The sequence below is a fragment of the Podarcis filfolensis genome (genome assembly GCF_964270895.1).
Source record: "Podarcis filfolensis genome assembly, chromosome: 1".
NCBI lineage: Eukaryota > Metazoa > Chordata > Lepidosauria > Squamata > Lacertidae > Podarcis > Podarcis filfolensis.
This window is the reverse complement of record NC_139604.1, coordinates 11,215,116-11,239,406: the sequence shown is the minus strand read 5'-3', so window position 1 is coordinate 11,239,406 and position 24,291 is coordinate 11,215,116. Positions and strand designations below refer to the sequence as shown.

The following is a 24,291-nucleotide window of genomic DNA, read 5'->3' as shown; positions in this document are numbered from 1 at the left end:
GACTCAGAATTCAACCCCTGCTGTTCAAGAAAGCAGCAAATTCTGCCATATTTTAACTTTGCATCATTGAAGTAAAATCACTTTTATAGTGCTGAAAAATGGAACTGTCCTTGCCCCTTGTGTCACATGAAAGCAAGTGTCAGTATTGGCAGAGTTATCTCATTCTGAATAAAGTTCAGACTCAACCACTTGTAGTTGGGGGAATACAAAAAGGTGTGCAATGCTGTGCACCTTCAGACATTGCAATATCCATTTCTTGTTGTTTCTTATGTGTCCAGCAGTAAGTTATAGAACTTCCATATCCATTCTAGGTTTTAAGGCATAACATGCATTCTCTCTCGTTTCTAAACCATTACCAGGAATTAAACCTGTTATCAGCATCAGCCACAGGTGACACTCCTTAAGAGATCCTGTTGGGCGTAGCCACTACCAAGAAAAAGGATTTCCATGTGGTAGTATAACATAAGAACACAGAAAGACACACACTTTTGTAGTCCATTCCAATTGGCTAGCCAAATGCTAATACATTATTTCTTATATATTATATATATTGTCCTACTGTATATTTTGGAAAGTTGTTTTTATGCATTTGGACACCTCTAAAGACGCGGGTGGTGCTCCGGTCTAAACCACAGAGCCTAGGGCTTGCCGATCAGAAGGTCGGCGGTTCGAATCCCCACGACAGGGTGAGCTCCCATTGCTCGGTCCCTGCTCCTGCCAACCTAGGAGTTCGAAAGCACGTCAAAGTGCAAGTAGATAAATGGGTACCGCTCCGGCGGGAAGGTAAACGCCGTTTCGGTGCGCTGCTCTGGTTCTCCAGAAGCGGCTTAGTCATGCTGGCCACATGACCTGGAAGCTGTCTGCGGACAAACACCAGCTCCCTCGGCCAGTAAAGCGAGATGAGCACCACATCCCCAGAGTCATCCGCAACTGGACTTAACAGTCAGGAGTCCCTTTACCTTTAAAGACATCATAACCAAATTTTGTTGATGGTTCCCTATATCAAGGAGCACACTATTATCTCTGTTGGGATACAACTGGGTGCTATTTTGAATCAAGATGACAGACTAAACTGTTCAAAACAGCACTGATTTTAACCACTGATTTCACACAAATATTTAATAAGCAAAGCATTTTGTGCACACATGGGGTTCTGTTGGAAAATGGCACCCCTGTGTCAACTTTTCCATCTCACCACTAAAACGTGGGAAATGACATCCTTTTGTCATACATTACTGGATAGTGATGTAATGCAGGATGAAGGGATGAAACCTTCACATCTAAGAAAAAATGTTGCTGAAAGTTATAGGTAAGAACTTCATCGAAAGATATCAATTTCAATGGCAGTCTTTGGTCATATGAAAGATAGCTTCTATTCCTAAGCCATGGAATGAAACCTTGATTCTCCAGAACCTTATCAGATATGGGCAGCTGGGCCAGTAATGCTCACTTGTAATCCAGCTTTTTGAACAGGCAGGCTATGGAGTGTCATATGGAAATGACCTAAGCTTCCTGCTTATTAAATCAGGGCCAGGAAATGGCCAGGAAATGGGAGTTGGGGAAGAACGCATTCGTCTGTTTTTTGCAATGATGTTTTGACAAGTATTCCTGTTCTTATACTGCTATTCTCATCTTGCTAGCCACTTTGAGAATGTCTGTGTCCCATTTTCTAGTTGTGAAGTGGGGAATGCAGGGAAGCAAAGTATCTATGCTAAATGAAAACTTCCCTTTGAGCTTTCATACACATTACGAAACTGAAGGGAACGCAGGTCTTTGCCGTTGTAATAACCAAAAGGATCAATGACATTGACAGAAAAGTGGTATATATTGTAATACAAATTAACAACAAAAAGAGTAAGGAGAAGATGGCGGCAAAGAAGCAAAGAAAGAACAAGAAGGGAGAGATACTAGAATATGCCTTCAAAAGGTAAAATCATTTTGATTAGCCTTGCAGTCTTTATGTAGACAAAAATCCTCCCTTAAATCTAGATCCAAGGCAAGGGGAGTAATTCTTGTTTGAATAAAACTCTGGGGATCTTTTTAAAGTGCTTGCATATTGAGCTGGAGGAGAAAGAACAAACTCACAGATTTTCTCACCAGAGGATGACACAAGGCATTCTCTGCTCTATATGTTAACGGCTGAAACTAATTTATCATCCCAGATGGTATTGTAGGAAACCTAGCCTGAGGGACACAATATAAGAATTAACTAGATGCTCAGTAATTAAACAGCTTCAGAGACTTGCCTCATTTGTATCATGCCAGCCATTCATAAAGATTTCACCTTCCTTGGGACTCAGCAGCTATTGCCTGCTAGTTCGATTCAAATGCTCACTTACGGCATTACTATCTTGAAGAATGTTTTCCTTTTATAGTCATCGAAACCAGCTTGTGTCACACAGATTTATACAAAGAAGGTGAAGCCCTAACTAAAATCTGCTTTAAAAAATACACAATTGTAATGTACAAGTTAATGGAATGATTCATCACAGTGATGAATTCATGCTCTTGTCCTTAGGCATCATGCTCACATTTTACCGGGTTGGAAAAACAAATACTCAAGTATGATGTCTTTATAAATATTGAGGTTTCATGACTCTCTGGTGAATGAGGCAATGAGGTAATAACACAAAGCTACTGTTTATTTGAATTAGGAATCCGCCTGCTTCTACTATCTCCAAAATATTTTGTCTTGTGGGGTAGCTTTTCATCAGATGAAAAATCAACTGAAGGCAGACCTCTGGGTAACATTTTGACACTTTCTTTTGACAGAAACATGGCTAAAGCTACAGATTTTTTAAAGGGGGGATGATAAAATTCATTAATGGATTTTAAACCAAGCAATTGTTCCTTTTAGAGATACACAGATCAGACTATTTCCAGTTCATGTAAATTTAGTATGTATTCATTCATAAGTCTGTTACGTATATTTGAATATATAACAGTGCATGCACGGCAAAGTACAGTTTATCCAAAAGTACACATTTTTTATGTTTTCTATATTGATAGCTGTATTGGCAGAACTGTGAAATCCAAAGGATAACTGTATCTTGATCTGTGCACACACACCATGCATTTAAAGCACATGACTTCCCCCAAAGATTCCTGGGAACTGTAATTTGTTAAGCTCTGTGGGGAAACTAGAGTTCCCATGATTCTTTTTTGGAGGCTGGTGAATGTGTTTTCAATGTATGGTGTGTACCAGGGGTAGGCAACCTAAGGCCCGTGGGCCGGATGCGGCCCAATCGCCTTCTCAATCCGGCCCATGGATGGTCCAGGAATCAGCGTGATTTTACATGAGTAGAATGTGTGCTTTTATTTAAAATGCATCTCTGGGTTATTTGTGGGGCATAGGAATTCATTCATTTCCCCCCTCCCCAAATATAGTCCAGCCCACCACATGGTCTGAGGGACGGTGGACCGGCCCACAGCTGAAAAAGGTTGCTGACCCCTGGTGTGTACACTGCCTTCATCCAAGAGGTGCAAATTAGGTAAATTAATTTAAAAATGCAGGTTAAACAAAATGTTCCTCTATCCCTACTTTGTTTCATCTTTGCATGCTGATTTTTCAACCTCTAGCAGAAGTGATGGGTATTTCTAACCACAGGGGCCAGTTCACATTTAGCAAGCTGGCTGCTTTTTTTCTTCACACATTATCTCCTCTCTCTCCTGGTAAGAAAATGACATTGAGAAGTATCAGTATAAAGCCAGGCTATATTTGGATCCTTATTTATTTTTCTAAAATATTTATGTCCCATTTTTCTCAGCTCACAAGTAAACTGCGCAAAAGCGGATGACATACAACTAAAACAGTAAGATCAAACCAAAATAAAATAATAAATAACACACAATGCAGCAGGCAAAAAGTTCCAGGGAAAGGAGAGGAAAGCCAACCAAACAACTTGCCCAAAATTTAAAAAAGCTTCCAGGAGTTATCAAAACATTGTAAGGGTAGGAGTCAAATGGATTTCCCTGAGCAAGGATAAAGATAGAAGTTGAATCACCGAGTTGGCAAGGACCTCAAAGGTCATCAACCGCCTATGAATGTAGGAAATTCACTAATACAATATCCTGGGCTGGTGGCTCCCAATCTCCAATGAAGGAGAATCCAAACAGCAGAACACAAATCCAGGCAAGCAAAAGTCTGGCATGTATTTGTTTATTACATTTATATCCCACCTTTCCTCCAAGGAGTTCAAAGTGGTATGTACATTTTATCCTCACAACAACCTTGTGAGGGAGGTTAGACTGAGAGACTGTGCCAAGGTAACCCAGTGAGTTCAAAGGCTGAGCAGGCATTGAACCCTGGTTTCCCGGGTCCCAGACCAACACCCTAAGTACAAACTCCTCAGGCCAGAGTCATGAGTGAAGTCCATTAACTTTCCGAACCACTCCATTTTGTTGTAGTTGCACCAGGTGACCACACTAAGAACCCTGTACTGTACTAGAAGAAGTGAAATGACTGGTTGCTCCATTTCATTTTGTATGCTGATTTACACTTAACACAGAGCACAGCTTGCAAGGTGTTGCTGAGGACAAACCACATGTCTTTCAAAATCCATTATCATGATTGGCCTCTACATCCAAGAGGGGGGTGGGATCCCATTATTTTTTTAAAAAATCCATCACACCTTGTCATTATGTATTGAGCAGGTTAACTATCCATTTGTTATACACAGTTTAGCTGAGACAAGAACAACAAAGAATATCAGCACAGGAAAAAGTCCCAACAGAATTAAAGTGGTACCTCGGGTTACAGATGCTTCAGGTTAAAGACGCTTCAGGTTACAGACTCTGCTAACCCAAAAATAGTACCTTGGGTTAAGAACCTTGCTTCAGGATGAGAACAGAAATCGTGCGGCTCAGCGGCAGCGGGAGGCCCCATTAGCTAAAGTGGTGTCTCAGGTTAAGAACAGTTTCAGGTTAAGAATGGACCTCCGGAACGAATTAAGTTCTTAACCCGAGGTACCACTGTATTTCATAGAGCCCTGTGTTTATAAACCAGCAACGTTCAATGTTGTCGACAATACTTTTCTCCTCACAGTGATGGAGCAGCCAAAAACGACACACTCCAAGTCGACAACACTTATATTTCCCCCAGAGGAAAAAAGAATTCTGAACAGTAATCCTGCCGGTTCTTGTGTTCAGGTGACTTCTGCTTTGCTACTCTAAATACAGTTTTGGGAGGTTAACATTTGCATATGCTCAGGCTTCACCATGATCATTTTCTATACAGGAAACTTATTCTTTAAAACAACAACTGAGCTGCAGTCTATTATTTGTCTTGTCAACAAGCAGAGCCATTATCATGTTTCCTCTAATAGCAAAGTCAGGTGGTTTGAGTTTGGAAACAAAACAAAAGCATTCAAGAACAAGGTTGCTGATACATATGGGGTGGGCAACCCTAGGTTTGGAGAAGTGAACATTTGTAAATTAAAAGGACTGAAACATACACACACAAATGAAACTGCCCTGTAAGCTTCCAGAACCTTCAAAAATTTGAGAACCTAACAATATGAAAATACTTGACTAACTCGTCTTATTGTCTGAGAAGGAAACTTTCAGACTCACATAGGAATTCCTGTTACAGGTAGGTAGCTGTGTTGGTCTGCCGTAGTCAAAACAAAATAAAAAAATTCCTTCCAGTAGCACCTTAGAGACCAACTAAGTTTGTTATTGGTATGAGAAGAAGTGTGCATGCACACAAAAGCTCATACCAATAACAAACTTAGTTGGTCTCTAAGGTGCTACTGGAAGGAATTTTTTTATATAGGAATTCCTGTTGATGCTGCTTTTTGTAGCAATCTTCACTACTGCACCCACACTGGTTTTTGACGCAACAGGCTGGAGCATTTGCTTTACTTTTTAAAAAGTGCCTGTGCGCACAAAGAGTAGAAGAGGAATGTACTGGGAACAAGAGAGTTGCTCTTGCTTGTCCCATAGTGAGAATGCCAGCTTTCATGCTGGTGACAACCCAGCAGAAGTGGGCATGTCTACATGAGAATTAGTTTCCCTTGCGCTTTGCCAGACAAGGAGTCATGTGCATCTGAACAACTTGGGTAACCAAGGCACGCAAGAGCAATAAACATTTTAAAACTTATTTTGTATCAGCAATATTGTTTGAGTAGAGAAGAAATAATCCATTGTAAGATGATGCAAATTCAGGTTACAAGCCTTCATCAGTTACATCTGCTGAAACTTCCTTGCTTCAGTGGAATTAAACAGGCAGAACTGGGCACAGGATTGCAACGACAATTATTCCTGCTGCCAACTAACACTAACTTCCCATAATAAAATTTCTAACTGTGGAAATTTTTACATCTCACTTGTGTTTGTCTACTGCCAGCAAATGTAATCCTTTAAACCCGACCTGTGATTTAGCTCTGCTGAAAACACATAATGACATTTCCAAAGCATTTCCTAAATGCATTCAGTCAACTGACCTGTCTTTTTAAATCAATACTTCATGACTGAAGCTTTAGTTGTCGCAAAGTCCTTTTTAATACAAACAGGATCAAGGATTGAAATGCCGGAAAGATCTTACTGTTTGTGCCCAACTGGCAAGAATTTTCCTCTTTCATTACACTAAAATTGTAGAGCGAAAAATCGGTGGGTTTCTACAGTGAGGGTTGGCAGCACCAGGCTCTTGCTGAGACCCACACCTCCACAGGGGGCCGATTGGTGACCTGCAGAGCCTCCTAGCTATCACTTCCTAACTTGCCTTGCCCTCTTCCTCTGTGGTTGCAGAGATTGGGCCAAGCAGGAACAAGCAAGTGAATGGGCAGCAGTGACACAGGTGGGAAGTTGAGCCCATTCATAAGAACATAGGAAATTGCCTTATACCATCAGATCACTGGTCCATCAAAGCTCAGAACTGTCTACTGTGACTCTACCAGGGACGGAGGTGGCACTGTAGTCCAAACCACCGAGCCTCTTGGGCTTGCCAATCATAAGGTTGACAGTTCGAATCCCCACAACGGGGTGAGCTCCTGTTGCTTTGTCCCAGCTCCTGCCAACCTAGCAGTTTGAAAGCACACCAGCGTGAGTAGATAAATAGGTACCGCTGCAGTGAAAAGGTAAATGGCGCTTCCATGGCTCTGGCACAGTGTCCCATTGTTCCAGAAGCAGTTTAATCATGCTGGCCACATGACCCGGAAAGCTGTCTGCAGACAAACACTGGCTCCCTTGGCCTGAAAGCAGAGATGAGCGCCACACCCCAAAGTCAAATTTGACTGGACTAAACCATCCAGGGGTCTTTTACCTTTACCTTTTTTTACCTTTACTGCGACTCTCCAGGCAGAAAACATTCCTGACCCTACTTGAAGATGCCAAGTACTGAAAAAAAGGACCATTTGCATACAAAGCAAGTGTTCTACTACTGTGCCATGGCGCTTCTCCCTGAAAGTGGAGGGGTGGAACCAGCTATAGCATAGTCCTTGTAGTAGTAGAACACATGAATTCATGTCTTTAACTCAGAGTCATGTGGGATATTTTAGAGATATGGTTCCTATAATTCCGATGTGCACTGCCCTGATCAGAACTCCCTCAACTACTGTGCGAATTGGAAGGTAATTTCCTCCGTATGTTGTACTCTCCAAATTTTATTACACAACTCTCAGCTCAAAAAATATGCCAAAGTACATCAAAATAATATTTTAGATCAAAATATATTTATAAGAGATGGATCCATCCACTCTTAACTCCATGTCCCACAGGCAAATAAATGCTTAAGAGAGTATATATCCTGTCTAACATTCAGCTGGCACTACAGGAATGTAAGTGATGTTATAGGTCATGAATGCTTTAACATATTGGTTTGTTGAGCTGCAAAATAAACAGCACAGGCAGAAAGTATTTGCAAATGTTATAGGAAAAAGAACATAATGAGTCAACTTCGGCCCATTGGTTTCCGCTGCCCTGCAAAGGCCAAGGTTATCAGCAGTGAACAAATTCAAGGGGAAGTCATTGTACTCCATTAGCTAAACTGTCATTTTAATCAAGGAGGCACTGGAGCACAGCTGACTGAACAGTGCACAGACTGTTAGGGGTGAGGAGAGGACTTTGCGCTCAGAAAGAGCAGGGGAAACACCTTGAACACTACATTCAAATTAGCCTAACAGTGTGACATGGATTACAGTTATGCATTCATGTTATACAAAACCTCCCTCTCTCTAGGTTTTTGTATAGTCTCATAGTACATAGGTGAACAATAGGTATTTCCTTAACAGACACCAATGTAGGAAGCACATACATCTGTCTAGATGGGGATGATCCAATGCCCTCTGCAAGACTCCATATTGCTCACGGTGGCGCTTGTATGTATTATAGCAGGGATAGGGAACTTGTGCTCTTCCAGTCTATTGTTGAATGACAGCTCCAATCATCCCTGGGTCATTGGCCAAGCTGGCTTGAGCTGATGGGAGCTGGAATTCAACAACATCTGAGGGCCACAAGTACCTCACTTCTGCTATATAAGTTTTAGTCTCTCTCTCTCTCATGCTGCCTGAAGAACAAAAACAGGAAGAGGGGGAGGCTGCTAATTGAGCAGATAACCTCAGACACACCCATATCAACCATGCTCAAGGTACATTACCTATGGTCAAAACAATGACAAACAGGATTGCAACCTTGACCATATGAATAGCTGCAATACTGAGCAAATGAACAACATTCTGAGGGAGAGATGCTGAAGGGGGAAACAATGAGACTTGCCTTTTAAAAATATATACATTAATTGCTAGACATTAATTGCTAGAGTTTATGGCTGGAAAGTGTTTGCTCGTTTTTAAGTGCTTTAATGTTAGATGTGAAGGCAACAGGACAAATTACTCAAAGAAGCCATTAGTGGCTATAGAAATATTGATAAAGTATATTTTTAAAAACATCCTAGTGACAGGATGTAAACCTCAGCTAATGGTAGATTCACTAGCTGGTAATAAAGTAGAAATTCAAGATCATCCTATTATAAACCTCTCTGCTCTCAGTAAACTTCCCCCATTATTTATAAGTGTCCTATGCGGGAGCTCTGTTGCTCCATCTACAGTATGATCTTCCCCTCAAACCCCATGGCGATCCCAAAATGTATACCTATGCATAGTTAGCAAAGTCTCCTCAGAGATTGATTGCTTTGATGCTCTTCCCCATATTGTGGTTCTTTTCAGTCCAAGTAGCAAACCATTCCAGCTTTTTATTCACTCTCTTACACTGCATGCCCATCTCTGCACATCTGAAAATAAATCAGTATGGTGGGGTAGAGAATACAAGTGGTGTTTTTAGTCATTTTTTCCAAGACTTCCCCCATCTATTGCCTAGAGATGACAGATCACACCACTGGAGGTTGTACAAACTTCATGTGATGAATAACATGTATTTTAAATCATCTGAAACAGGAATGGAAAACCTATTATCCTCCAGATTATGTTGGATCACAACTCCCATCATCTCTAACTTTCGGCCAAAAGTTTTGAAGGAGTCCAAAAATAGTGCCGCCATTGCAGCATGAAAACAAATGTTCCAGCACTTAAATTGATGAGGTGAAAAAAAAATTGGACTGTGGCAAAACGGGAACAGTTATTTCAAGTTCCTGACTCGGTGAACCTGCAAGGACTCTGGAAAATTTATCTTTGGAAAGAGAAAGTAAGTTTGTCCCCTCTTATCAGACTGACTTTAAAAAAAAAGAATCTGCAAAGTCTATGCATAATTCTTTATGTGCAGATAAGTGAATTTTTGGTTAAGGAAAATACGGAACCCGCATGTATGTATATTTAGGACAGGATTGGTGTACTGTTTTTATTGTTAATATGACAGTGTTTCTTTCTCTCTCTCTTTTTCTTTTTCTTGTATCGGGGGGGGGGGGGGAATGCATGAAGAAGGTCATGCATATCTTTCTTAGCCAAGCCAGGGAGCAACCAATCCTCACCATCTATTTCCTTAAGGCCATATTTTAGGTACTGTAGTTGAAGGCTTATGTGGATTTAGGACAGAGCTGCTGAAATGCCCAGAGCAAAATGGATAGGCTTTAAAAAAGAAAAAAAAGTTGTTGTTCATGGGCAATGGAAAACACATAAAGTGATGGGTTTAAGACCACCGCCACAAACACATTGTTAGCTTAGATGAAATACTGACTTAGCTTAAAATAGAATTTGCCATATAACAGGGTAAACACAAGTTAGGCTATTGCTATCCACACACATCTGAATACAAGTCTGCCCCAAAGTATCAAAACAACTCCATTTGGATGCACCCATTGATGTGGGATGGAAACTTTTCTGCAGAATTGTTTTCAAGACAGAACACTTTCGTGTGTGTGTGTGTGTGTGTGTGTGTGTGTGTGTGTGTGTATTTTCTTTCATTTTACCAGTTTATTAGGAACAATGAATGAATGCCAACTGGAACTACAATAATAGGCAAGCTGGGGAGTTTCAAAATTTTAATTAATGGTTTTCAGTAATGTTTTTCAGATGATTATCCCTAGCAAGTATGCCAGCCAACAGATCATGCACAGTTCTTCAGATGGCTAAAATTTATTAGTGTGTCAATAGTACTCAGTGCCTTCATTTTTATTCTTAAAATTTAAACAATGGAAAGGAAATGCACTGTAAGACTTAAAGCACATTAAATGTGCTTAAATTTTCCCTCCCAAATATTTCAGATCAAATGTTTGTGGTGTACTGGGTTAAAATATGAAGAGGGGTACTTTTTAAAGGCTTTGTTCACTAAATACTAGCTAAACATGATCACTCCCCAGGGCATGCAAAAATTTTCCAATGCAAGCTGAACATTTTCTAATTCTAATTTCTAATTTCACAGAACACCCACATCACTAGCTTCACCTACACTTGTCCATAGGTGGGAAATAGGCATTTCTGAAGTGGAATAAATGCCAATCCAAAGCATTTGTGGTTACATTTAAATTGGACACATCTTCAAAAAGCTTCCCAAGGTAAAATGGTCTCTTTAAAACGACCTCTCTCTCTCCATTATTTGTGGTATTACCTATATATATGGACAAACAAGAGCCATGAGGTGGCACTGTACAGGGAGTATGGGAAGATGGAACATCACCACATCACCATGGAGTCTCTCTTAACTCTACATGGTGTCAGAGTGTAAAGTAACTATACAATCTCTACATCTGTGGTAAGAGAAAACTGCACACATGGAAAATGTCAGATGTAAATTCCTCCACCAAAGAAAGTGAACAATATGTACGTGGTATGTGAAACTCAATCTGAGATATAATATCCACTGGATGTAGCCCAGAGTTTTGACAAGAGAATCAATTCAGATACTCAAAACCTTATGGTTGTAGGGATGTTAAAATTGTACATGGCCCTGACATTCTATTATTCGACAGTATAGAAATATTCTATTCTATAGTGCCCTAGTACAGAAAATATTATTAATTATTTAAATTTGTATGCTGCTTTTCCATATAAATCTGCTTGAAATGGCTCAGAATAAAACAACAAAAAATGGAGAGCCCTACATCATAACAACAACAACATTTTAATTGATATCCTGCCCATCTGGCTTGGTTTCCACAGCCACTCTGGGAGTCTTACAGCATATATAAAAACACAACAAAACATCAAACATTAAAATACAGAATATTCTATACTAAAACATATCTAAATATAACATGACAAATCCAACAATAACTCAATTTATGTTAAACCATTTTTATTTGATTTGATTATTTAATTTCTATACCACTTGATATATTAAAAATATCTCTAAGCAACAACAGACAACTTGAAACAAATATTCCAAAAATACACTGTTAGATATAAAAATGTTACATTAATACAGTCGTGCCTCGCAAGACGAAATTAATTCGTTCTGCGAGTTTTTTCGTCTTGCGAATTTTTCGTCTTGCTAAGCACAGAACTGCACCTCTTCGAGCAATGCACCCTGGGTATTAACGGTTTTAAGAAAAAGGAAACAAACTTGCAAGACATTTTTGTCTTGCGAAGCAAGCCCATAGGGAAATTCGTCTTGCGAAGCAACTCAAAAAACTAAAAACTCTTTCGTCTTACGAGGCATTTGTCTTGCGAGGTACCACTGTACAAAGTTACACACACAAAGACACACACTATGTGGGTGTGGGTGTGGGTGTGCACGCACACACACACAAAAAAAAAACATGTTTGTTGAGCTTCCCATGGGTCCAAGGTATTCACAGCTCTTTCTTCACCCTCTGTCCTCTCCTCCTCCAGCTGCTAAAACACCATTTTTTAAAATCTGGTTCTTCTTTCCCATTTTTCCTTTCTATGGGCTTGTGCCCTTCAGATGTTTTTAAACCACAGCTCCCATCAGCCCCACAGTCAATGTTGGGTGTTACTGATGGGAACTGTACTCTAAAAAAAATCATGGGAGGGGCAGCTCAGGAAGACTGGTGTAGCCTCTGTGCTAGTGTAGCGGCTAGAGAAACCCAGCTGGATGGGTGGGGTATAAAAAAATTATATTATTATTATTATTCATATCAAGAATTCAGATTATCCAGTCATCCTAATGATTATCTGTATCTCTGGCATGCCAGAACGAAGGCATATTTGCAGAAGCATCCTTGTAAACTTCAGTTTAAACTTACTGAGGAAGTAACAGATGCACTTAGATAGTACATCTTAGTTACATATTGGGAAGATGTGATTATTCAGATTCTGAAATATTATGCATGTGTCAGCCCTGTTCTGCAATGCTCCTTTGGCATCATGCTTGGCTGGCTGTCTCAAATCTGCATTACCCAGTAATTGCTCTACCGAAGCATAATAATTTCTGTGGAATATGTAACGAGCTAAATCACAAATCAGAGGCCATGCTAATATGGTCTCTAATGGGGAGAAAAACCAATTTGCTTCGCATAAAGAATGCTACAGATGACCCCTGTGCAAAAGACATACAGTTGGAAACCACTGTTTTACTTCCCTGTTCAAGGCAACCTAAGAAGAATGGCATCAAAGATTGGCCAACAGGTACATATCCCACAAAAAACAATTTCATAACTTCCATGGTTAGACACCTTGGAAAATGTGCACATCTGTTATGTTTTATAGCAGCTGGTGATGGCAATATCCCAGTTCACCAAACAGAAGCAGGAAACTGGTCAGATAAACCTTTGGCCTGATCCAGCAGGACTCTTTTGACCTTTAATCTCAGTCAGTCAAAATAAGTCCTAAAAACTAATCTTTGAGGAAAGTATAATCCCTCTTTATGAATGACGTGCTGCATTTTCTGTTTTGCTTTTAGGTGGATTGTGAGAATCTATGGCAATCCTGACCCCTTCCACAGCCTCCCACCAACTCCCAAATCCCAGTGCTATCCTGTTTATCATCAGCATCACTGAAAATCAATTCCAACTTTTACATCAATTTCAATTGCATATTTATTATTTAGACTATAAACTTTTCTTAAAGGAGCATCAGTTTTGCCACATTTTCATAATTAAGATGCTTCATTACTGAGAATAATGTTACTTGAAAACAATGACCAATTTTGCTTTAGTTCATTACTGTTCTCTAGACAACCATTGTATGATCACATTAATTTGCAGAGGCTGTCCAAATATTTCATCATAAAAGAAATATGTGGTTTCTTTCTGTAGGAAAAGCACATTAGATTTCCTATAGAAAGAGGCCACATTCTTCTTTTATGATGAAATATCTGAATAGCTTAGGCAAATATAGATTTTCTATAATGGCCCTATCTACATCTTTTTCCACAGTAATGCAGTAACATCCCACAGGTTTTTATTTTTGTAAACCATGTAGAGCATTTTTATATATTAAAAAGATCAAGCAGTATATAGATTTTGCTAAATAAAACGTGGTGGAACGCTCAGTCACAAGAGACTAGGGCCCTGCAGGATTTGACATCTTTCCGCAGGGCCTGCAAGATGGAGCTGTTCCGCCTGGCCTTCGGCTCAGACTCACTCTGACCCCTTATATGGGATTTGGTATATAAATTTTCCCTTGGCTTCTTTGCTGGCCCATGTAGGACCAGCATGGATAGATAGCTCAGGTGAATATCTGACGTTTCCTCCCTTTATAGTCTTGATTTATGGGCTACTACTAAAATGTAGTAAAATGTAGTGGTGCTGTGGTCTAAACCACTGAGCTTTGAGCTTGCCGATCAGAAGGTCGGCAGTTCGAATCCCCGCAACGGCATGAGCTCCCGTTCCTCGGTCCCTGCTCCTGCCAACCTAGCAGTTCGAAAGCACGTCAAAGTGCAAGTAGATAAATAGGTACCGCTCCAGCGGAAAGGTAAACAGCGTTTCCGTGCACTGCTCTGGTTCACCAGAAGCAGCTTAGTCATGCTGGCCACATGACCCGGAAGCTGTACGCCGGCTCCCTCGGCCAATAAAGCCAGATGAGCATACCAGAGTCGTCCGTGACTGGATCTAATGGTCAGGGGACCCTTTACCTTTACTAAAATGAGGCTGCATTTTAAGCCATATTTTAATTAACTGTTTGTTGTTTGTTGTTTGTTGTTTGTTGTTGTTGTTTTCCTTTTACATTTTATTGTATTTCATATTTGGTGTTAGCTGCCCTGAGCCCAGCCCTGGCCGGGGAGCGTGGGGTATGATTTTTTTAAAAATTATTATTATTATTATTATTATTATTATTATTATTATTATTATTATTATTATTCAGGCTCCCCAATTCTAATTTATCTATAGATTAATATCTGGTTGGGGATATACTAACAAATCCTTAAAAGAGCACCTTTGTATATGTGGATCAGGACCTATCGAGAAGCTTGTACATTACATTTTATATTGCCCATTGTATGATTCACCCAGAATTAAATTTATCTCCCCTTTTCAGATTGCCTTAGGTCAACCAGATGATTTGAAAATCTGAAAATTAAATGGCTGATGGCAGATGTCAATAAGTGCATCAGCTACAGGGTGGCACTATTTGCATTAGTGGTAAGAAAGATAAAGGCAACCTTTCTGGATAGTGCAAGTGACAAACCCCTGGGATGCTGATTAGAAGGAATGTTTCTGAATTTTGGATATTGTATATTTGTCCTGGTCTGGTGCAGGCAATGTGTTTCATTTTATAGTTTTGTGATTTGTGCTCATACTGTATTGTGATGGTCATTGGCTATAAACAATTAAATTTACTGACTATAGACAAATTACAGCAGGATAGGGAACCTATGGCCTCTAGATACTTTTGGATTCCAGCTCCCATCAGACCAGCCAGCATGACCAATCACTGGGGTGATAGTTGTGGTCCAACAATATCTGGACCACAGGTTCCTCATCCCTTACTTAGGGTGTTTAGCGCTACATGTTAGTTACCCCTCAGTTCTATGCTAAAAGGAAAAGCCAAAACATGCAGAAAAAACACACCCAAACCTTCACGCCTTTATTGTGTAATCTGGCACAGATTACAAGCAATATTACACGGAAACTGTGTTAAAAATGATATACCTTTTACTTTCTTCACTTCAGTACAATTAATGTTTTCACCATATTCATTTCATGAGGGTGTTTTCACAAGTAACGCTGATTATAGTTTTGTCCTAAATGTATATCCTAAAAATATATATTTGTTAACATTCAGCAGTTTCATGTAGATGTTAAACAGCATAGGGGATAAAATCAAACCCTGATGAACCCCACAATGAAGGCTCCACAGGGCCGAAGATCACTCTTGAAACATCATCCTCTGGAAATGACTATCCAAGTAGGACCAGAAGCACTGTAAAACAGTGCCACCCACCACTAACTCAAACAGCCACTCCAGAAGGATACCATGGTCAACGATATCAAAAATCACTGAGAGGTTAGGAAGAATTAAGATGGACACATTTCCACCGTCTCTCTCTCTCGCTCTCCCAACAGAGATCATCAGGGCAACTAAAGCAGTTTCTGCATGAAAGGCAGAAAAAGGCAGAGTTTTGTTTATTATTATTATTATTATTATTATTATTATTATTATTATTATTACTTATACCCCACCCATCTGGTTGGGTTTCCCCAGCCACTCTGAGTGGCTTCCAACAAAATATTAAAAATACAATAAAACATCAAACATTAAAAACGTCCCTAAACAGGGCTGCCTTCAGATGTCTTTTATTTCCTTAATATCTGGTGGGAGGGTATTCCATAGGGTGAGCGCCACTACCAAGAAGGTCTTCTGCCTGGTTCCCTGTAACCTCGCTTCTCGCAGTGAGGGAACCGCCAGAAGGCCCTCAGAGCCGGACCTCAGTATCTGGGCTGAATGATGGGGGTGGAGACACTCCTTCAGGTATATTATTTATATTAATCACTGCAATTACAGTGGTACCTCTGGGTACGAACAGGATCCGTTCTGGAGCCCCGTTCGCATCCTGAAGTAAACGTAACATGTGACTGTGCGTGTGAGCGGGTCGCATTTCGCTGCTTCCGTGCATGCGTGTGACATCATTTTGAGCATCTGTGAATGCACAGAAGCCTTGTCGTACTCCTTTCCCAATTATGAACCAATCAGTTGTTCCATATCCAGTTCTAACTGTAGCTTCTTGTCCCACATAGAGATTTCTCAGGAGACAAATGAGGTGATCAGGCACTCTCATTTCTTTAAGAACTTGCCATAGTTTGCTGTGGTCAACACAGTCAAAGGCTTTTGCATAGTCAATGGAGCAGAAGTAGATGTTTTTCTGGAACTCTCTAGCTCTCTCCATAATCCAGCACATGTTTGCAATTTGGTCTCTGGTTCCTCTACCCCTTCGAAATCCAGCTTGCACTTCTATTAATAATGGGCAATTCAGAATGCACCCAATTCAAAGTGTAAGGTGGATCTTTAAAAAAATATAGGGCCCAAATTAATTCATCCAAACTCAGATCACATTCAAGTTGGACTATGCCATCTCCACAACTCCCATCAATATGTAAGATAGAGAAAGGTTATTTAGCGATGTCAACATACAGGCCACGAGACTTTGGACATATTTAAACTATGGATTTATCTTCCACAAGATGCAGTGATGACCAACAACTTGGGTTGCTTTAAAATACAATGAGACAAATTCATAGGTGAGTGAGTCTATCAATGGCTACTACCCACAATGTCTATGTTCTACCTTCACTGTAGGAGGTCTAGCTGCTAATTGTAGGTGGGGAGAGTGAAGGCTTCCCATGGGCATCTGGCTGGCATCTGTGGGAACTGGATGCTGGACTTTGGCCTGATCCAGCAGGGCTCTTCTTGTGTTCTTACCATATCCAGTCCCACCAGCATCTGCCAGTGAAAAGATTAACTTTGCAAAAAGAACAAGGGAGCAAGGATTCATGAGAGGCTGTCCCTCTTGAGACATTTTGGTGTTTCAAGTTGGAAGTTCATGTTCTCAATATGTTAGATAGGTAGGCCCCCCCCCCGTGACTTTTATTTCATTCGCTCTATAGAAATAACATTCAGAAACATGCAGCCTCATCTAATGCATATTTCCTCTGAAGTCTTATTTAGTTCAAGGAGGTGTGCACAGTGCTTCATTCCAAGTTTGCTTTATTAAAAGAAAAAGACAGGCGTGTACTCTCCTTCTGGCATCCTTGTATTGCAAACCAGACATCTGAAATATCTTAACTGCCTGACCCACAGTATCTTATAAGAGCACAAGCTGAATGAAATTAAGCATTAAATTCTCTGTTATCGGTGGCTTTTAAAGGGTAAAGATGTCAGTGAGATGAATAGAAGTTCCTGAAGCAAAGAAAACCAGCCCATTAGCAAGGCACTCGAATCACTTTCCAAGGAAGACATGCCTTCCAGCTACTGAAAGTCAGAACAGCTTTCCTGCCACTCATAGCTGTTCAAGTTTAAGAGCTCCATGTGTCTCACCCCTTCCTCAGTCCATCATCCAAAGGATGTTGCATCATTCACAAGCGCTGTCAGAGACAAACTACACACTAAACATTACTGGAACAAATTGCCAACAAGGTTTGGTAAGGTGAGGGTTAAGGGTGTTCAGAGGAACTTAACCCTTCCCCTCACCATTTTTCTGTTGATCCACCTCTCCCCACCCCCCACAATATACTTCTCCAACTCCCATGAAGTGCCAGGTGCATGCTTACAAAGCTGCACACTACACAAGCATGCTTTAAAAGCCCACTTAAAAACAAAATGAAATGAAAAAACAAAAAAACACCTCCTTGCGCTTGTAAAACTATCTAGTCAAAGAGAAGTATTTCCATTTACTATCTCCCTCTTGCAGCCTTAAGTGGCACAATCCACTATGCTGAACTGAGCAAATGTATAATCGCTAAACATGCTTCAATCTTGTAAGGTCTTCAGAAAAAACCATAGCAGCACAATGCCCATGAAAGCGAATGAGGATTATGCCAGAGGGTCACCTTGAGGATGCTACTTACTCCACAACTAATAGAGAATGACAACTTCCTCCATGAACGTTGAAATTAATAAAGAAAAAGCTGGTTTACAAGACGTTCACCATCAGCAAGTCAACCAGTAGCCTTCTTTCCTACAGTTTTTTCTTCTAAGACTGGGAGGGAGAGAGAGAGAGAAAACTACAGATAACAAAAGATCAAGCAAGCAGAAGAAACATTGCAACCAGATGGCAGCAGAAAGATACTCAAGGAATTCCAGATCAAAGTTTGTTCTGTCCTGCATGTTGGGTGGGGGAGCTTACTGAAACAAAGCAGATGGCAATCAGCAAGACACATGGCATCTTCTATCATTTCCATTCATTTGTAGCACTACATCAGAGTAAGACGTAATAAAAAGCTTCAAACACCTCTTATATGATTAATAATAATAATCAAATGTCCCTTCCAGAATACCATTTTTGAGCCTTGCAATATCTAAATATGTCAAATGTCATTCAGTGGGCATTACTCCCAGATAAGTAGGGTTAAGTTTGCAGACTTACTCTGTACTCTTTAATCTGACTAACAGCAACAAGCATTCTGATGGGGTTGTTGTTTTAAATTTTGTTCAATAATTATGATAAATACCATAATCAGTGACATGGCTCTGAAGGTCCAAACAAAAACTGAAGCTAATAGGTGTCTTTCTTGGTTGCTCGCCACCTAGCTAGGTGAAATTAGTGGGCAGAAGTGAGATGGCCTTTTCCATGGTGGCACCATGGCTCTGTCCTTTGCAGTGAAATAACCATGAGAGTTGTGTTTTCATAGCTTGGGCTTAGTGAGTGTTTTATTCTTGGTGATTCAAAAAGAAATTACCCTGAATTTTAGATTTTTGCATTACTGTTGCATTTTTGCATTTTTATTATGTGTGCTACACTGAGACAGTTCTGCTCAGAAAGGCAGCCCTTAAATACTTTTGATAAAATATTAACTGGCTCAGACTAGATTATCCACAGATTTCAGGAAACAATCTACCAGATTAGCAATTATAGCAAGTGGCGCTGTGGGTTAAACCACAGAGCCTAGGACTTGCTGATCAGAAGGTCGGTGGTTCGAATCCCCGCGACGGGATGAGCTCCCGTTGCTTGGTCCCTGCTCCTGCCAACCTAGCAGTTCGAAAGCACGTCAAAGTGCAAGTAGATAAATAGGTACCGCTCCGGCGGGAAGGTAAACAGCATTTCTGTGCGCTGCTCTGGTTCACCAGAAGCGGCTTAGTCATGCTGGCCACATGACCTGGAAGCTGTACGCTGGCTCCCTCAGCCAATAAAGCGAGATGAGTGCCGCAACCCCAGAGTTGGTCATGACTGGACCTAATGGTCAGGGGTCCCTTTACCTTTACCTTTATCAGAAAATTAGCAGGCAGCAGCAAGGAATGCTCTTGTCTTGTGTATTCAACCTACCAAGGCACCTTACAATCACAACCCTACAAAGTACCAGTAAGTTGTTAGAGGGAGAGAGCTTTGCAAGACCACTGAATGGTCAGCCACAGCAGGGCTGAGCAAGGATATGAACCACATCCATACCTGAGCACTCTAGTCATCATACTAGCCATGTAGAATCAAGTAACAGACATACCATGCCGCATGCAGACAAACCATAACACATGCAGGAAAACGGGCTAGGAGATGCTCATCTTCCATCTGAGTATAAAGTATTTTTCCCCACTTCTAAATATAATGCTCCACTGAACTCCAAGAATGACCTGTCTGCTGACACCCTACTTCACATCTCAAGAAAAGGCCACATATAGGGCAAATCTATTTCTTTGTTTACCCAGAAGTCCAATTTTCATTGGTACTTACTCCCTAGTCAGAATACACAGGATTTCAGTCTTAGCAATTCAGAACCTCCCCAGTCAGCACATAATCGCTTATTATTACCTCCACTAGGTATGTTTTGTAATGTAAAAATATACTTCTGTGGTTTTCAGAGCCACCCCAAAGAAGCAAGTTTCATCATAGGTCACATACACAAACAGCATTCTCATAATACATCACTTTCATTTTTTCTTTTACATACAGATCTCTAGCTCTTTAAAAATAAAATACAAATGATTTTTACATGGTTGCGGCTGGCTGGCAAGATAGCTACAGCAAGGGAAAGCTATGGAACTGAACTCTGCTTTTAATATAATTTCATAACATATGTCCACTGTCAAATAACAATTAACACAATTACTAAATGCTTAGCAATCTGTATGCTGTGCCCCAGCATCTTAATAAAGCTTCTCTCTCAAAAACAGGCATAATACTTCCCTTTTCTCAAACTCTGTTTTTAAAGTATTCACAGCAACTATTCCTTGTACAGTCACTCCCCCAAACAAAAACAAGAAAAATCACTTTCCATATAATCTTCAATTCAAAATAATAACTACACTTGTGCACCCCAATCTTTATACTCCCCAGTCTTAACTCCTATGCTGTTCAGAAGATAACACAAGGTTATGTTTAGTAGTTTGAAATTGTCTGAAGGTCCAATTTCATTACTACCATAAGGCAGGCACCCTCCCTCTACTGTTTTAGATGCCTGCTTATTTCAACAAGCTTAGCCAGACATATAAATTTAGTTATCTACACTGGTTCATAACATTTTGCCTAATTTATCTGTGCATTCTTGATTTTATATTGTTTTACACACACCCATTACAGATCTTTTAAGATTAAGCACTTTAGTTACTGTATTTTAATGCAGAAAAACTTAAAGCGCTGGTGGTAAACTCTGCATGATGCAGTCCTGACCACATTGGAAGGGACCCTGAGGATCATCTAGTCCAACCCCCGGCAGTGCAGGAATATGCAGCTGTCCCATACAGGGATCGAACCTGCAACTTTGGTGTTATCAGCACCATACACTAACCAACTGAGCTATCCAGTGCTGTAGATACATGGCTGAACCTTGAATGTGTACATATGTTTCTACATAGAAAGCACATAGGTAAAGGTACCCCTGACCATTAGGCCCAGTGGCGGATGACTCTGGGGTTGCGGCGCTCATCTCACTCTATAGGCCGAGGGAGCCGGCGTTTGTCCACAGACAGCTTCCGGGTCATGTGGCCAGCATGACTAAGCTGCTTCTGGCAAACCGGAGCAGTGCACGGAAACGCCGTTTACCTTCCCTCCGGAGCGGTACCTATTTATCTACTTGCACTTGATGTGCTATCGAACTGCTAGGTGGGCAGGAGCTGGGACCGAACAACGGGAGCTCACCCCGTCGCAGGGATTCGAACTGCCGGCCTTCTGTTTGGCAAGCCCTAGGCTCTGTGGTTTAGACCACAGCGCCACCCGCACCCCCGCAGAAAGCACATAGTCTGACTAAAACATAAATTGAGCCCACTTGATGGCAACTTACTGAAAAGATAAGCTGCATTTCCTGCCCAAGCTTGTTCAGCTCCTAGCCCAGGCTGGACAGCCAACCAACGGAAGAATCTTCAGTAACTCAGGGATGGGAAGAAGCACCTGAACGTCTCTGCTTTGCAAATTTACACAACTGAGTGGGCAAAATTGGGAGCCTAGTTTACCGCTCCTTAAGCATCCTTCCTTGTACCCAATGAAAACTGGGCACACAGCAATAATCAAGGATAACTCCAGGGCCAAAGCTGTGGGCATCTTATCCCATAATTCTTTTTCTACAAATATCCTCTTGATCAGACTTCATTTAAGCAAATGAAGAAGCTCCTCCCACTTGATTATTCCCCATATGTGTTGCATCATCTAAAAGTTTTTCTGCTGAGTAAAAAAATGTAACACTCACTGACGGTTTCCTAGTTAAGCTGGCAGGGCTTACTGTACTGTTACCGTATGATTTTACCTGCTTCACTAGCAGCAGATTCAATTTAAAGCAGATCTGAAATCAAACTATGGAGCGCAGCAGTTGCTCCAAGCACTTCCAGGAATAAGCAGTAAAAAGGGTGGCGGCAGTACGTGAAGGGATGCCTGATTTGGAGTAACTCCTGCTATCCTGGATAGAACCAATTAGCTTAATGCAACCATCCGAGATGCAGCCTCCTCCAAGAACCCTTTAAAGCACCACTGCCAAACAGCATGGCCAAGCCAGTGCAAAGGATGAAATGCAGGCACACGACATTGAAGCAAAGCGCAATGTAGCTACTCCCTGGAAAAAGGGAAAGTACGAACTCCTCTCCTGGCTGTTATTTCCAAGCCTAAGTTAGGAAAAGCAAACAACCACAGCACATGTTGACATGGCGTTCATAAGAACCAGTCATCCAACATCATCCTTACCCGCCAAAGACATTCCAGAGGATTACACATTATTCTGGTACAATAAATAGTCACAGCAAGAGGGGATGCAGGTAGCGGTAGATCTGACTACTGTATAGGGAAATTTCCTCTCTTTTTTTCTACTTCTATATTTCAACTATTTCCCTGCTTGCAACAAAGAGAACTGACCACGTGGTGAGCCAGTCCTCAGCAAAAGGAGGTGGTGGTGGTGGTGGTGGCTCTCTCCATCCATCACCTGTGACAATCCTCTTCCTTTTCAGAAACTACCGAGCCCCCTTCCTCTCCGCATGTTCCACTTGCAGCCGAACCTCAGAAAAGAAACTTTTAAAGGAAGCAAGTCGGAAGTATCTCTACCTCTCCCCCCCCCCAAAAAAAATCTCCTTCCTCTGCATGTACCGAAATACACGCCGGATTTCTCCTAGCCTTCCCTGAACATCGCCACAGCTTAGGTGGCCTAGACAGGCGCCCCCAAACTGTGTGGGTTCATGGTTTTCTATTAAAAGGGGGTGGCGCTCGTCGGAGCTGCGTTACACGTGTAGCCACATCCCGGTCGCAGAGGGATGGAAAAGGAGAGGAGCTGATTTTTTGTTTGGGGAGCTAGCAGCAGCAGCAGCATCCCGGGTGCAGCGAGCGAGCCGAGCGGCTGAACACGCGCGGCGGCGCCGGGCGTCACGTGTGAACGAACCCACCCACCCTCAGGCGGCCAATCCTTACCTTAATGATGCTGCTCCTGCGAGGGGTCGCCCTGGCCGCTTCGAGGAGGATCGCTTCGGGGTCGGCGGCGACGGCGGCCAGAGACACCCCGCTCCTGCGCTCCCTCCTCCGGGGCGCCTCGGGCTCCGGGAAAGGCTCCGAGTCGCCTTCGCCCGCCGCTGGCGCCGGGGTTGCTTCTGCCATCGCGAAGCGGAGCCGCGTCAACTTCGAGGGACGCCAGGCTGAATAATAATAATAAAAAAACCCCTTTTCTCCTCTTCCCCCTTCCTAAAGCGCCGCTGAGGCAAGTTTCCGCGAAGGAGACGTCGCGCTCGCCTGCTGCAGTTTCTGTGGAAATATGAGGAGAAAAGCCGCCCCGCTCACTCGCTCGGGCTCAGGCGCCCCTCCGCAGCCGCCGGGGCTCCGTCGCAAGCGGGGAAGGGCAGGGCGGGGAGGCGCTAAACTTGGGACAATGAGGGAGTTTTGCAGCTGAGGAGAACCGTGAGGCGAGGCGAGAGGCGCACTCCGCCTCCTTCTCTTGCTGCTGCGCGCGCTCTTCGTCCTCTTTCTCTCTTTCCCTCACACCCATTCACTCGCGCGGGGGGCGCCGGTCACGGCCAGGAGGCGCCCCCTATTTCCCGCCCCCTCAGAAGCCACATTTCAGCGCGCACATCTCCGGGCTCCCCGCCGCCGCCGCCAACCGGCAGGAAGTGCCGCCGGTTTCAACTCCCCTCACACACACACACACTCGCGCGCTCTCTTTCTTTTCTGTTGTGACAGGGCCGGGGCTTGTGTGTTTTGACAGGCGGAGGCTGACGGGCAGCAGCCCCGACCACTCCGCCGAGGGGAAGCGCTCGGCTCGGCCAATCGCCGCGCCGAGGGGGCGGGAACGGGGAGGCCCAGAGAGAGCGGAACGCGCTCCCTTCTGGAGATCGCTAGGTTTCCCGAGCGGAGCAGAAGAGCCAAGCCGGAGGGGTTTCGACGGGGCGGGAA

General features: G+C 42.2%; 2 protein-coding genes across 3 annotated transcripts in view; both read right to left on the bottom strand.

Moving 5' to 3' along the window:
• Positions 1-24,093, bottom strand: part of PLCL1 (phospholipase C like 1 (inactive)) — a 185,870-nt gene extending 161,777 nt beyond the window's left edge. The window contains exon 1 of one of the 2 annotated variants that reach the window (XR_014551352.1): positions 23,320-24,066. Coding sequence is in view for 1 of the 2 variants with exons in the window: in XM_083626703.1 (XP_083482829.1) it covers positions 23,320-23,502 (183 nt within the window). In the remaining variant the exon portion in view is untranslated. Of the gene's footprint in view, positions 1-23,319 lie in introns of both variants that reach the window. The other variant, XM_083626703.1, reaches the window with a different exon arrangement.
• Positions 1-24,291, bottom strand: part of COQ10B (coenzyme Q10B) — a 376,006-nt gene that overhangs the window by 186,852 nt on the left and 164,863 nt on the right. The window lies entirely within an intron of this gene.